At 37.0% G+C, this 14,997-nt stretch overlaps 3 protein-coding genes and 1 pseudogene across 3 annotated transcripts; all 4 read right to left on the reverse strand.

Annotated features, from left to right (window-relative positions):
- Positions 1-2,518: 2,518 nt before the first annotated feature.
- Positions 2,519-4,169, reverse strand: LOC106422377 (V-type proton ATPase subunit E1-like). Its single transcript, XM_013863167.3, has 6 exons — positions 3,914-4,169; positions 3,739-3,839; positions 3,398-3,554; positions 3,117-3,313; positions 2,894-2,993; positions 2,519-2,785 (listed from the first exon to the last, which is right to left on the reverse strand). The coding sequence occupies exons 1-6, from the start codon at positions 4,013-4,015 to the stop codon at positions 2,750-2,752; spliced, it is 693 nt and encodes a 230-aa protein (XP_013718621.2). The 5' UTR covers positions 4,016-4,169; the 3' UTR covers positions 2,519-2,749.
- Positions 4,170-4,287: 118 nt separating this feature from the next.
- On the reverse strand, positions 4,288-8,601 carry LOC106422376 (RNA-dependent RNA polymerase 2). Its single transcript, XM_013863166.3, has 4 exons — positions 7,893-8,601; positions 5,638-7,547; positions 5,386-5,536; positions 4,288-5,301 (listed from the first exon to the last, which is right to left on the reverse strand). The coding sequence occupies exons 1-4, from the start codon at positions 8,433-8,435 to the stop codon at positions 4,516-4,518; spliced, it is 3,390 nt and encodes a 1,129-aa protein (XP_013718620.2). The 5' UTR covers positions 8,436-8,601; the 3' UTR covers positions 4,288-4,515.
- A 1,038-nt stretch (positions 8,602-9,639) lies between these two features.
- Positions 9,640-10,590, reverse strand: LOC125578109 (putative nuclease HARBI1). The gene is made up of 3 exons (XM_048740397.1): positions 10,522-10,590; positions 10,227-10,455; positions 9,640-9,797 (listed from the first exon to the last, which is right to left on the reverse strand). Exons 1-3 carry the CDS (start codon positions 10,588-10,590, stop codon positions 9,640-9,642), a joined length of 456 nt encoding a protein of 151 aa, XP_048596354.1.
- Positions 10,591-10,808: 218 nt separating this feature from the next.
- On the reverse strand, positions 10,809-14,326 carry LOC125578345 (annotated as a pseudogene).
- Between the last annotated feature and the right edge of the window lie 671 nt (positions 14,327-14,997).

Genomic DNA, 14,997 nt, shown 5'->3' on the forward strand with positions numbered 1-14,997 from the left:
CTAAAATGGAGTAAAAGTGAATATAGAATTTGACCAAAAAAAAGTGAATATAAAGTAATGAATGTTCCAACCCAACTTCATATCTCACTCCATAATGAACTTTACTCCATAAATGGAGTAATTAATTTTTTGTTTGTTCATCACTCTATTATGGAGTGAAAAATAAAGTAGGATTGGAGCATTTTTACTTCATATTCACTTTTACTCCATTTAGGAGGAAAAAATGGAGTTTTACATTGGAGATGTTCTTAGCCTGATAAGATCTTGAACCAGATGGTTTAGATATGCATGGGCATGGTCACAATCTGGTTTCGGTTTTATCCATTTGAGTTTTGATTTTTCGGATTTATCAAAATCAGCCTCATTCGGGTTATATAAAAGTTCGGTGCGGGACCAGTTCGGGTTCTATCGGGTTCGGGTCGGGGTTAGTCAATCTTCAAAGAACCGCTATAACCCATTGTACTTTTGGGTTCGGGTCCCAATCGGTTCTTCGGTTTAAAAATACCTGGTTTGTACCTATTTTGTAGTTAAAACATAAATGAAATCGGTTCTTCGTATTTAAATACATGATTTGTACATATTTTAATAGGGAAAATCGCATTTTAAACCATGAAGGTGTAAGAAGGTAGCACTTTAAACCTCAGTGCTCAAAAACTCACACTTCAAACCCTCAAACCAATTATATTAACACATTAAACCTTGAAACTAACTGACTTCTTTACCAAGCAAAAATGTGACCGGTACTGTTCATCCGTGGGTAAAAAGGTATGACGTGTCAGTTGTTTTTTTTTTAATTAATAAATAAAAAAATATTTCAAATCACAAAAAAATAAAAAATAAATGAAAAAGGTATAAAACTTATAAAAATAAATAAATAAAATTTGAAATTTATAAATAAATTAAAATAAATTTTAAAATAAAATTAAAATGAATAAAAATCTAAATTTATCAATATAATTAAATAATTTAATACTTAAGAATAAAATTTAAAATAAATTAAAAAAATTAAAATAAAATTTAAAAACTAAAAAATAATAAAATAAACTTAAATATAATTCAAAATTTTTTTTAAAAAATCAAAATAAGTAAATAAATCCCAAAATTTAATATACGCAACTAAAAATTTTCAAAATATTTTTTACATGTGAAAATTTTCCGATCCCTTTTCCGATATATTAATAGTAACTATTTCTGAAATATGACCCTTGATGTTGATGGATTTTGGCATAAACCATTAAACATGATATATCGGAAATCACCACCAATGTGTTATCTTCTTACATTGTCATGGTTTTCACTAGCATTTGTTGAATTTATTTACTTATTTTGATTTTTTATAATTATTTTAAATTTATTTTTAAATTTTAATTTAATTTATTTTTATTTTTGGATTTATTTAAGAGTTTTTTTTAAAATTTGTTAGTTAATTAAAAATTTTATTAATTTATTTTTGATTTTTTAAATAAATCCAAAAATAAATTTACTTTTAATTTATTAATAAATTTAAATTTTATTCATTTATTTTTAAAGTTTTATTTTTTTTGAGTTTTTTTTGCATTTATCTCTGATTTTTAAATTAATTTTTTTTTGTGATTTGAAATATTTTTTTATTTATTAATTAAAAAAAAAACAACTGACACGTCATACCTTTTTACCCACGGATGAACAGTACCGGTCACATTTTTGCTTGGTAAAGAAGTCAGTTAGTTTCAAGGTTTAATGTGTTAATATAATTGGTTTGAGGGTTTGAAGTGTGAGTTTTTGAGCACTGAGGTTTAAAGTGCTACCTTCTTACACCTTCATGGTTTAAAATGCGATTTTCCCTATTTTAATAGCCAAAACTAAGTAAAATCGATTCAAAAATAAGAAAAAACATCAAACGTGATCATTCAAAAAGCAAACGAAAGATAAACATAGTTAGTGATAGAAAGAAAACCATATATAAATGAAATCATAAACAAAAGTAAGTTCTCATGCAATGAGAAACATTATTCAATGAAAACAAAACTAAAATCTAAAAACTTCCGGCTTCAACCGCCACATTCCACCATCAACTTTCATGTAATAGATAATTATTTTAGAAGTTCTATAATACCTTAAAGTATTTTGGATACATATTAAAAATTAAGATCATATTTGATAGAAATTCTTTTTGTGATTTTAAATGTTTCGGGTTTTATCGGATATCCATTTAGGTCCAGATTCGGTTCGGATAATACTCATAACCCAAAATACCAAAAAACAAGATTCATTCGGTATTTATGTCGGGTTCGTATCAATTCGGATTCATTTTTATTGGATGGGGTTCGGTTTATTTGCCCAGCCCTAGGTTTAGATATATACTTTGGTTTGTTTGGTTTCAAATGAGTCGGTTTGGTTTTTTTTCCTACTCTTACCGAAAACCCATGCCTAAATAATGCATTTATATAGTTCAATCGAGATTAATAACAGAGAACAACTCTTTGCAGCTTCTTACAACTGAGATCAAATATAAGCATTCCTTTAGATGAAAAAAAAATAGCGAGAAAAAAAGTCTTTTCATTATTATTTTGTATAGCCAATGATAACATTCGGAAAGAGAAAAAAATACATGCGGAAACGAAGAGTTCGATACGGTTTTTTTGGTATCAAAGTAAAAGTTTTTGGCAGAATAAAAAGAATTTGGAATTACAACAAAGATAATCTTTTCCCAAATGGGCCAAAACAAACACAAACAGGTCTGAATCACATCTTTTGCTCCTTTCATTCATTAGGCAGCAACTTGGCCGAACAACGACCTACGGATCTGGGGAAAGAAACGATGTGAATCAGAGAGCCATAGTAAGACCAATAACTAGAATTGTTGACTTAAGAAAGGAACAAACTAGGCAAGTACTGAATTTGCTTTTCATACCACTGGAAGTTTCATACGGAATGCAACATCAAGACGGGCATCGAGGGTGTTCTCGCACACGATTTTCCCATCACGAGAAGCTAACACAACACCTCCAGAGCTATAATAACAAGTTCAACATTACACATTATTAGCTAAAATCCAAAATTAATCACAGTACAAAAGGCTAAAGTTACTTTCTGTGTGAAGTTAAATTAATGATGAGAAAAAAAAGAAATGTTACCAGTGGAGACCATGAGGATCACTAGAAGTAGGAGGAGGGGGAAGGAATATGGTTGTGTCAACGGCAACCTCTGGAGCATGAACATTAGCTTTACCAGCATACTCCTCCTTTGCATCCTCAAGAATAGATTCAACAAAACCCAAGTCCTCTTCACGGCAACGCAACAACACAGAAGGCTCCTTCAACCGAAGCAAGCACTGCAACAATTCAAAAGACATAAAGAAGAATCTTATAACTAAGCACAGATTGGCATCAGAGACAAGTAGATAGTGTGTATCAACCTGAACAATGAGATCCTTGAGAAGCTGTTTGTAGGCATCCTCATCGCCACTGACGCTGAGAAGATCTTTTGCTGCTTGGTCTTTCATGGCATTGACAATATCGTCCTGAGCTTGAAGAACTTTGATCCTTGACGCATTCAGCTGCATCGAGTAATCACTGAACAAAATCAATGTATCACATAGTTAGTTTATGGTCATCAATCAAGAAAACATTACAACAAGTTGGAATCTATAGATCGATCATACACGTGTACGCTTATAAGGTCAAAATCTAGAGAAGGCGATCCAACTTAAACAAAATCGAGATCAGAAAAGTAAACGATCGATCAATTGAAACTCACATCTTCTTGCGTACATCAGCTTGCTTCTCCTTCTTCTCATAGTCTTGCCTGATCTTCTTCTTCTCCGCCTCAACTAGCTGCAGTTTCTCGATGTTGAATTCCTACACATGTTCAAACAAAGCAGATCTATGATCAATCAGAACGAATCGCTGGTGAAATATAGTGAGAAACCTACTTCTTCAGCGGAGACGGAGATCTCGTTTGCCTTCTCCTCAGCCTCTTGCCGAATGAATCTCACCATCTGCTGGATCTGATTCGACACATCCACGTCGTTCATCTTTACCGCTTAAAGTTTGGTCGCCGAGATTTCTGTGGCGCAGGAAGATTGGGGAGAGAGAGAGATCGGATTTGCCACAACGTGGTGATTACTTATTTGAACTTGTTTGACTGTAGATTATTGAGAGAACTAAACGGTATACAGTTTTTCATTAAATAAGAGAAACGACAAGGCGTCTGAATAAAGAACGAGCCGCTTCAGGTCCAAGGCCCGTCTGTAATGGGCCCAACCTCGTGATGTGGACCGAGTATGACTGATTAGTGCAGTATGTCTTATTTAATTACTACTTACTAGTAACAATAATTCCATATTTATGTAAAATTAGATTCAGTAATGTGAAACAAACCAGGTCACAAAGTCAAATTGATTCTGGGTTGCGTTGGACGCATATGCGCGGGGGGGGGGGGGGGGGTTGGGTTATACTTAGCAATTATACTAAACCTACAAATGAGTAGGGTTGGTTAACCAAACAGATGGTAGTCCACTTGCTTGCTTGCTCTTCAAGCTATCATCATCTCTCTCTCTCCCTCCGCACTTTCAGCCTTTATCCCCAGCAAAACGTCGCCTACGATCCACGGAAAGCTCAAGAATCTCGGCTTCTCATCGCAATAGCTCGGGTTGTATGTTACATAGTACCAAGCCGATGCTAGCTTCTTCCTCTGCTGTTCGTCCTCGCAGCTCTTCTCAAACCATCCCATAGCCTCTCTCTGCAAATCCTTAACCGACAACGTAATCCTATCCTTCATATCACCATACCTCCGGTTATCTCTCTGCAGATACATCTCCTTGGTTCTCAAAATCCCCGTGAGAATCTCTTCTTCGTTAGCAGCTCCGTAGTAGTTCATCAACGAGCTCAGCTTCTCGGCGTACATGTCTCTGTGAGCTTTGGCCGTCTCTATAAAGTTGTCAAAGCCAGCTTCTTCAAGCGTCGAGTCATAAGCCGCCATCTTCTTCTTGTCCTCGCTCTCAGCGTCTTCTGGCTTTCTCTGTGCTAGAGTGCTTTTCACAGCACGGTAGAGCTTCCCAAACACGGACCCAGAGATGTACATTGGTTTCTCGAACCGTTCCAGGAAATCAGGGAACTCTCTGGGCTTTAAGGCGTAAGGCATCTCGGCTGGAGCTCCGGTTTTCGCGAAATCAACGGCTCTAGAGTGAAGGTTCGCTAACTCTATGCATCTCTGGCTCCGGGCTCTCTCCGGGTCACGGTCTGCGTGAACCAAATGTGCAGTTGAGATCACCCCCAGTGTGTCGCTTATCATATAATCAACGAAAAATTTGTGGATTTCCTACAAAAAGCAGTGAGAATCAGCAGCTTAGGCTCCAAAGATTAGAAAACTTTCACATTATCAGAACCTTTTCGAGAATCTAACCTCCAAGGTGACATCATGATCCATTATACGAGGTCTGCTTCCAGCGTAGTCCATTGGAGGGTCCATTTGGCTCGGTATAAGCTTCTCATCCCAGCTAACAAAAAACTGGTCTCCATCGAGATCACCACCAGAACATTCATTTGGATGTGGCCTGTACAGTCAGCAAACACCATCAACTCAAGAATCAGAAGCATATGGTTTCTTTCTACTATGGTGCCATAGCTTTTTAAAGGATAGTTTTACAATATATACCTTTCTCCCTTCTGAGGAAAGACGATGCAATCGAGAAAACCCTTTTGTTCAAAATTGACCTCATATATTGCGTCAAGAACTCTGATGTCTCCGGGGTGAAGGCATGGGTTTTTCGTCACAACCACTTTCCCAACCACCACAGATGTTTCCTCATCAATCTTGCGGAAGTGGCTCTGCTCGCGAGATTCCAGTTCCGCTTTAGTAAGTGTTACACGAACGTACACTTGGCCATACTCCAGTATACCCATTTCATCCATGCAACCTATCAAGATACGTCCTTTCGGTACAAGTATCCTGCACCTACTCTTTAGCTCAGAAAGCTGGCTCTCGTGGTGCACACGAAGCATCATTGAGAGGTAAGGCTCTGAACTCGGTGCGTATCCTTGTAGCAGCATCTTAACTAGCAGATTCTTGGAACTTTCTCCGCTCAATTTCTGCAGAACGTTCAGTGCCGCATGGCGGTCTTCAAGCATGTTCCCCAGTATAGATAGATGCCCCGCTTGCATCGCCTCAAACACCGCATCTTCTATTCCGAGAGTCGACAAAAGGCAAATGATCTCCCGGTTTAAGAAGCAAGGCATCGACTCTGTCCACCTGGTCACGTTGAGCATCCTGTTGTTTGAATCGAACTTTAGCATACTATCACGCAGAGACAGCTTTCTGAAGGAACTGCGGTCAACGGCAATCACACCTTTGTAGCCACCATATCGAATTTGAAACGCTGAAGGGATATGGCTCAGTCCACACTTCTGCGCAACTTGCTTAGCAAATGCCAACGAAATTTTCCCTATGCCGTCGGAGAAGCAGTAGTCAGCACCATCAGTAGTCACTTCTATGTCAGGAATCTGCTCAACATCTTGCGCACGGACATTAAGTGTCTGCCGAGAAGCACTGAACAACTGGCCCATCCTAGCAGCACATTTCGAAATGCTTCGGATCTTACGAAAACAACCCATCCATTCTCTTATATCTTCAGCTTTCACTTTCTCGTTAGAAGCAAACATCCAGACAGAATTTCCTCGCAGCTGGCTCGCTGAGAAAGCCAAGAACTCAAACTTTTTAGGCCCGACGGTGATCCCTTCTCCAAGGATTGACAACACCCTGTGATAGATGTTGGTTCTAAAGGGTTTCACGAAATAGCCTTCCTTGGAGTTCACAGAAAGCGCATTCGCTGGAATCTTGCTCCAATCTTCTTCCACAAAAGTAATTCTCATGAAATCCGAGGCATGCTCCGCAAAGTTCTTCACAACGTAATTGGCAGTCTCAAGCTCTGGACCCAGCAGATAAATCTTTGAAGGCGTAACATAGGCTCTCTGACAACTCATTATGTTCTGCTCAGTCAATCTCTTATAGGCTGATGCAGGGGAATGCGCCGTCTTCTTAACCACATACTGCGACTGCGCCTTGACAAATGAGATAGGATCATAACAAATAGAGCTTTGCTGGTGCAGTTTCTTGAGGATCACCAATGCGGTTTCCAAGCTCAAACCACAGAGGATGCTGATCAATCCCATATTTGAAGCCGCGAAAAGACTGATTTTCTGCGCATGAACCAGCGAATTGAGTTGGAAAAGGATCTCATATGGAATCTCTATCCCCAGATTAGCTGCATTCAAGAGGGGGACAATTTGATTTGCAGAGGCAAATGTATACCCATCCACCAGGGTTAGGCTCAAAGTGTCTTCTCTGTAGTAAGGTAAGCTTGAGAAGATGTCAGACATCGTTGAGGCGTTATCCACTTCTAAACAAAAGCAAGTGGATGTACCGATTGACTTTAGACCAGAGAAATCAGTTGAGCGAATCCACATGAAATCAAAATCCTCCTTGCAGAAACTGTAGCGGCCGGATTTGAACTTTGTGGCGATATGAGGTCCTGATACTTGTTTGTATATCTTCGGTCCATATTTCAGCTAAAAAATAAGACAAACAAGAGGTAAACAAAAGTAAGAAGACACTAACCAACGTAGCACTTAACAAACCAAGCAACATAAAAAACCAACAGCAAGCAAGATAAGCTCAACATAAACTCACATGAAACGTTAGTTATATACATAATAAACCAGTGAAGAGTTTTGTCAAAACCCTAAACCCTAAGGCACTCTTGCATTGTAAACTTAACTCTCAGCAGAACTAAGGTTCACCAAGTTACTTTCTTGAATCTCTATAGTTCAACAAAAGGATCAGATAAAACTATGAAAGTAGAGAACTTTCACATGCACATTGTCCAAAAACACATCACAGTCAAAAACGTTTACCCTGAGAAGAAACGCATTGATCTCATCCACGCCATCGACGCAGGAGGGAACAGTTTCAGCGATATCCTCAAACCTAACCTCACACTTGTAACAATCACCACTTTCCCAAACCCAAAACTCAACTCTCCGCTTCTCCTCTATAACCCAACACCTCACGCCTTCCCATTTCTCTAGGGCACAAAACCTCCCTTCCTCCGATTCCGGAAACCCAGCGGTCAAAACGACGCCGTCGAGCCTTCTCCTGGGATCTACGGGGCGAGGGACGATGTCGTCGTAGGCTTCGGAGACTCTTAGGTTACGGGACTTGAAGAGGAGCTTGCTCTGGGAGGAGAGGTGCTGAGCGCGAGACTTGGCTTCGAGGGAGGTGAACTGCACGAGGGCGAAGTCGCGTGGCTTCCAGTTATCGCGAGAGGTCGGGATTTCGAGGGCGAATACGGAGTCTGCGCCGAGGTGGAGCTCTAGGAAGCGGAGGAGTTCTTCGGCGATTATGGTTTGAGGGACGTTGGTGAGTTTAACCGTTGATCGCGTTATCTCTGAGACCATGATTGGCGTGGAGAGCAGAGAGAATCGAGAGAAAGTGAGGGAGTGAAGAAGAGAGAGAGATTCTCGAGAAAGAGTGAGTAGAGCGAAGAATCAGAAAGTTTGCTTTTTTCGAAAAAGTTACCTTTTCCTGGAATCATAAAGCTTCGAGAGGAAAAGAGAAGGGTTAGGGGGTGTTATTGGTTTGTGTTTTATAAGGAGTTTTAAAGATTTGACAGTTACAATGAGTCTAGTGTTATTTAATTAAGACTTTCTAAAACTTTGTTAAACTCTGGTGTTATTGGTTTATAAATTTGTAATAAGTATTTAAAAGTTTTTAAAAGTCTAGAGTTATTGGATTCATTATTTAATAAAATCAGTAAAAGTCTTGTGTTATTCAACAAAAATGAAAGTAAATGACTTTTCCATTGTTTTTAAATATGTTGTTATTAGTTTATGATTCTACATACTTTTCGTTATAAAAAAGTATCGCAAGTTAATCATGTATTGTCAAAGTTTTTTAAAAAATTGGATGAGATATAATTAAATAATAGATCAGCATCGTTTCTTCTGAAATCATCCCAAGTGAATCATTTTGCTTCGTGGTCCTCCACTACCAAGTCTGGTCTCACACCATATAAAAACAATTTACCAAATCACGAGTTCGTTATTGTTGCTTTCATGATCGGAAACCTGCAAGAATATCTTTCAATCCTTTGTGTGTTTTCTCTGTTATTACAACAACTATAATCTGTCACAGGACACAGCCCATCACTTTTGCAAAATCTCCAGTCGTTACTTAACCAAAGGTTGTTCTCTTCGTTACGTCCGCATCAATGGTGGTCTTGCGGACACAGAACGTGACACACAAACTCAATGCAAATACAAATGATAACAATTAACAAAGCAAACAAGTACACGAAGAGTGAGCATAAATACAAATGATAATACAAACACAAAAGATTTCAAGACTGATAAACGCAACATTAACAACGTTGTTAACGTTAGATGAATACCAAGTCAGTTAATGTTAAACAAAATACTATCACAAAGACGATAATTAATATAGATCAGGGAAAATCCAAAAACATAACATGATACCAAATATTTCAAGATTCATCTCGGAGATTCAGAGATTCAATGCTATTAAATAGTGTAAAACTAACAATGCTCAAATTGACATCAACTAGTAAACAGAATTTCATAACTAAAAAAACGTTTCACAATGTCATCGTTGACTTCCTGTTTGTGTAGCTTCTGCCCACATATTAGCAGCTATTGTGTCTCTCCAATTGTTAGCATATTCTCTTTGCTGAGATTGGAGAGTTCCTACATCAGCATTTTCTTCATCGAAAGTTTCTGAATTTCCGTTTACTGAACTATTTTCTCCGCTACCCACATTCTCATTTTCAGGAGGAAACTCATCAGACCGGCAATGTTTACGAAGAAAGTTATGTAACCCAGCACAAGCTAATACAAGTTCTGCTTGTACTTTAAAAGGAAATGGTGGTGCAGATTTAAAAATCAGAAAACGAGATTTAAAAATACCAAAAATTCGCTCAACCCCATTTCTCAAAGATGCATGCCGTAAGTTGAATAACTCATTCTGATTACTAGGATCACGACCTTGGCCTCTGAAATCTTGCAAATGATACTTTGTACCTCTAAATGGAGCTAAGAAATTGCGCCGATTTGCAAATCCACAATCAACTAGATAAAACTTCCCTGGAAAGTTTACATGATACAAAGATATCAATAGTTCTATTAACAAAAGAAAACTTATAAAAAATGTTAAATGCATATGTGTATACGTACCCTCTGGAACAGGCAACCTGTTAGTACTCCGTGTTAGAGCATCACTTAGTACTTTTGAATCATGAGCCGTACCTTCCCATCCACTAAGAACGTATATGAATTCTAGATCAAAATTACAAGCAGCCAACACATTTTGTGATATCTTCCCTTTCCGATTACGGTAGCTAGGTGCTTCAGAAGCAGGCACTATTGCATCAATGTGTGTGCCATCAATAGCACCAACACAATCCTACACATACAACGATTAGCTATATTTCCCTGAAGTTAAAAAATTATAATTTAAAGAAAGATGTACCTTGAAATAGGGATAGAATCGTGTGCTTTCTCTTATTTTTGTAGGTACTGTGAGACCAGGTTTAGCCATCAAACTTGGTGCGATAGAGTTCAACGCCTTTAAAACCTTGTGAAAGTTTGTACTTGCTGCAAATTTGGATCTCTTGAACGTGTCCATTGTGTAAGAATATCTTGAATTTTGACCAATAGTGAGCAAAAATGTAGCCACCATTTCTTCAACACACATTTGCCGAGTATCTCTAAGAGGCGTTTGCTCTTTGATAAGATGACATAGCTTTAAAAAGACGGATGGATACATACGGTACACTTGCCGAAAGTGTTTTGGATCTTCTTTGAGAGCTTTTTGTATGTAGTTGTAACCGATTTTTGTGACAGGTTGGCGAATGGGTCGTTCAATATGTTTCTTCTTCATAACGTAGGCTTTGGTTGTATTTTCCAATAGGAATAACATAATGTCAATTTCTAATTCATCATCATCATGAAGAAGCTCGTCATCTTCCTCAATAAAGTGCTCCATGCTACAAAGTAACTGTACCTATAAAAATAATAGGATATATTAAATAATAAGAAAATCATCACATATTGACAAAATGATGACAAGTAATATGCAACAACTAAAGTATGAAAGAAAACAAAAAGAATGAGAAACTTTGTATCAAACGTAGAAAAAAAATTCATTTCATTAAAGAACAAATCTCTTATAAGAAAGTGATAACTTATAAATAAACCGTTTATGAAAAGATAGTCCTATCAAACACAAACTAATAAAAAATTCTTTAAAATCTGAAAAGTTCCAAGCCAACTAAATAATCATAAAGAGCTACGGTTGCTCTCAATCCAACCAAAACGTTCTTCTATTGTCATATCGTTGAAGACACTTTTCATCCCAAGTGAATGAATCAAGGTGATTGCTTTGAAGCGAATATGATTATCTAAATTAGGAATCTCTTTCATGGCTTCCCATATGCTGTCTTTTTTTCTATCAGCTTCCTTCTCTTCAGCTTCTCGTTTTAGCTTTTCTTCTCTTTTCTCAGCTTCTCTTTGTTGTCTTTCTTCTCTTTGTTGTATGACACTAAGAATTTTGTTGCTAACTATGATCATAGAATCATCTTGATCACTTTTCAGCTTATCTGCATTGGTATCAGCTTCCCTTCTTGACCTCTTCCTTGGATGAAGCTTTTCTGCACGATCCTTTGAACCTGTACATGGAAAAGCTGACATACCATATTCCGTTGATGGTTGTTGAGATGATAATTCAAAGACTTCATCGCTGCTTTGATGAAGGTTTACGTTTTCTCTCGTTTGACTAATATCTTCAACTCTAAAGGTGCAAGCATCAGTACTATCACCCATTCCAATCGCAAAACCACCGGTTGCTACGCCATTTCCAAATATGATTTGCAGATCTTCATATTTTTCAACCGAATCATACCGTAGATGCTTGTGCGTAGGATGTTTCTGTAGATTTATAAACACAGTTTAGTTATAAGATATTTATGAAAACTAAAGTTATGATGTTTAAATTTATATAGACTAACACATACCTTTAAATACTCGTCCCACACTTCATCTGGAGCAGTATACTTTTTCAAGTCAGGATCCCATCTAAATCCAGAATTGCAGCGTTGAAGATCCAAATGGTTTTGGTATTTTTCTCTCAAATATTTAATCCTACTTAGGTAATGCTTGTGTTCTTTTTGGCATCCAAGTTTTTATTGAGAACAGGCAAAAAATTTTGTTCCACCGTGAACTTGTTTATTAAACCATTAGCATCACGCCAATTTCGATGAATTGCATCAACAAGTAAATCAATCAGAAGTTTTGTTTCCTCTGGTCCCCATTGACTATACCCACCTTTTTCTTTATTCTTTTGTGAATCCCCCATTAACTAGTTATATAATAATAGTATCACAAAATCAACATAAGAAACTAGACAAGAACCATAAATGAAATATGAATGAAGAACTAATGCATATAATCATTGAATTATACATGACATAAATGTACCTCAGAGCTGCAAATTTTGGAGAAGCTTCTGAATTGTTGCGTCTTCACATGGATATAATTTATAGAAAACGAATAGCCAATGCAAAAAATAATGGATAATTACGAATACGTTGCAACACAATATTGTAACACGATACTATCTTCTTTATTATGCAATACTTCAAGATAAACTCTACAAAAGTTTATTATTATCTCCTCCCTAGAAATCTACACTAATCTATAAAACTCTCGGTAGAATTCTAAGTAAATCTAAATTCTGTTAAAATTTGGTAAATTGTTTTTATAAAAATAATCATTAAAACTCTATTATACTCATAAACCAATAACAGCCCCTTAATGTGTTTCTCGTATACTTAAAGTTTAATACAGCTTATATGATAATAACCATACGATCATATATCATTGATCTCAACCGTTGATTTCTAATATTTCACCAGTGACCGGTTGTTTTTTTTTCCGAATTAAAATTTATTTACAATCGAAATACCAATACTAAAAAGCAAAAGCTGGCGGCAGAAACAAATAGCACCAGAACCAAAAACCCATAAAAAAACAGCGACTAAAATCCATATCAGACGACTTAAATCTACATCGGAGTGACTGAAAAAAATACACATGAAATCTAAAAGACACTAGAGACACATAACAAGTTCATCTATACATGAGCCAAAATAGAAAACCTAGCAGACTTTAGAACTAAAAAAGGACCAATAATCGAAAATTACTGTTGCTGCCTATATCTTGCCATCCAGTAATCTCCACTTCTGCAAACCAAACTTATCGTTGCTGCCTCGCACGCCAACCAATAAGACCACATACCGAAGGCTTCATAACTCGACAAGGAGAACCGCTGCTCAGTCCACGCACCTTGGATACATATACTTTTGAAAACCAAAGAAAGAAGCTCACCCAAACACCACAAATCTGAAGTCTTGCCAAACCGAACTTCTCCAGAACCACTTACGAGAGAAGAACCAAACTGCAAGCAACCATTGGAAACCTTACCCCTAGAAAAATGACTGCTAAGTTACACCCACCAAACACTTACTCCCTTGGCGCAAAACAATCAAGACTCTCAAGCCTAAAGATACAAGAGCTCGACAACAACTTATATGAGATAGACAAAGACACTGATAAGAAGTCAAAGGACATGAGACAGCTGAGACAGCAACATAAGGGAACACAACTGGAAATCAACTAAGCAGATTCGACTTAACATATAACCACATATCTGAACCCGCAAGCACATCCGCTGCAAACCAAATCAAAGACCCGAGTCTGCATAAGTTACGCCAATCGAAACCTGACTCACCACACCTCAGCTAAACCACATCCTATACTAAACCCCGAACAAGGAAACCATCCGGAGACATTAGCTTCTGCACTGAGGCTACAAAAAACAGAGATTCAACCCGGATCTTACCATCGAGCCTCAGCGACACTGAACGCTAAGGAGAACACCTTGAGCACAGAGAACAACGACGAGATCGGACCCAATAGAATCTCTCACTCAGATTTGACGATACCAGCCAAAACCTTCAGAGGAGATATAAAAACTAGATACAACCCCGACGACATAAAAGAAATGGAGAGGACTGCTCCCGATGGCTGCGGCTGCTCCCGACGGCTAAGGCAAAGCCAACCGCCGGAGCAGAGACGAAACTGAGATGCGGCGGCGACCTTGGCTTGAGAGAAAGGGAACTAGGGTTTTGATTATGTTATTATAAATTAGTAGTGAAAAAGACTTGTTTTACCAGTGACCGGTTTCATCATCATTGAATTATCAAAAAAAAAATCTTTAAACGGCTCAATGTACCTTCAAATTGAACAATCAAACATAAGTACATTAATTAATGAGTCATTTAGTACATTAAATCAATAAAAATTCTTTGAACCACTCAATGTACCTTAAAATTAAACAATCAAACATAGTCGCTACTCGCTTAGTACATTCTGTAAGGTAAGTGGTAGATATTGGCATAATACTCAAAAGCAATATTTTTAAACCCGACCCGGACACTGAACCAAACGATCGATCCGTGCACTGAACCGGACGACCGACCCGGACACTGAACCTGACGACTTACCGGGTCACTGGTTTGACCGCAGGTGAACCACATGTTAATAAATGAATTAATTTTACTATATAATAATTTATTAACAATAAAAATAAATATATAAAACTAAAGTTAATATTTTTTAAATGTTTTCTAAAACATAAAATAATAGTTTGGATAGGTATATATTTTATGTTTAAAAAGTATTTAGAAAATTCAAAATACTTAACTTTAGTTTTTATATTTTGATTTTCATTTGACATACAACATATCAAAAGATAGTTTAGACTATTTAAATTTTTTCTGTAACGAAGTAAGAGTTATGACATTTAAAAAAAATTAAGATATAAAATTCATTAATATTTAAATGTCTAACGTGAATAATAAATTAAACTTCAAATTCAAAATAAACA

The sequence above is a fragment of the Brassica napus genome, chromosome A9 (genome assembly GCF_020379485.1).
Source record: "Brassica napus cultivar Da-Ae chromosome A9, Da-Ae, whole genome shotgun sequence".
NCBI lineage: Eukaryota > Viridiplantae > Streptophyta > Magnoliopsida > Brassicales > Brassicaceae > Brassica > Brassica napus.

Bases quoted from the DNA above. Each gene is read 5' to 3' on its own strand.
- LOC106422376 (XM_013863166.3), bottom strand. From the start codon at position 8,435: ATGGTCTCAGAGATAACGCGATCAACGGTTAAACTCACCAACGTCCCT. The intron at 7,548-7,892 runs GTAAACGTTTTT...CTTATTTTTTAG, and splicing joins TCAATGCGTTTCTTCTCAGG to CTGAAATATGGACCGAAGAT. The intron at 5,302-5,385 runs GTTAGATTCTCG...TGCTTTTTGTAG, and splicing joins ATCATGATGTCACCTTGGAG to GAAATCCACAAATTTTTCGT.
- LOC106422377 (XM_013863167.3), bottom strand. From the start codon at position 4,015: ATGAACGACGTGGATGTGTCGAATCAGATCCAGCAGATGGTGAGATTC. The intron at 3,314-3,397 runs GTTGATACACAC...GAATTGTTGCAG, and splicing joins TCAAGGATCTCATTGTTCAG to TGCTTGCTTCGGTTGAAGGA. The intron at 2,994-3,116 runs GTAACATTTCTT...TTGTTATTATAG, and splicing joins GATCCTCATGGTCTCCACTG to CTCTGGAGGTGTTGTGTTAG.
- LOC125578109 (XM_048740397.1), bottom strand. From the start codon at position 10,590: ATGGCTAAACCTGGTCTCACAGTACCTACAAAAATAAGAGAAAGCACA. The intron at 10,456-10,521 runs GTACATCTTTCT...TTGTATGTGTAG, and splicing joins GATTCTATCCCTATTTCAAG to GATTGTGTTGGTGCTATTGA. The intron at 9,798-10,226 runs GTACGTATACAC...TGGGTAGCGGAG, and splicing joins CAGGTTGCCTGTTCCAGAGG to AAAATAGTTCAGTAAACGGA.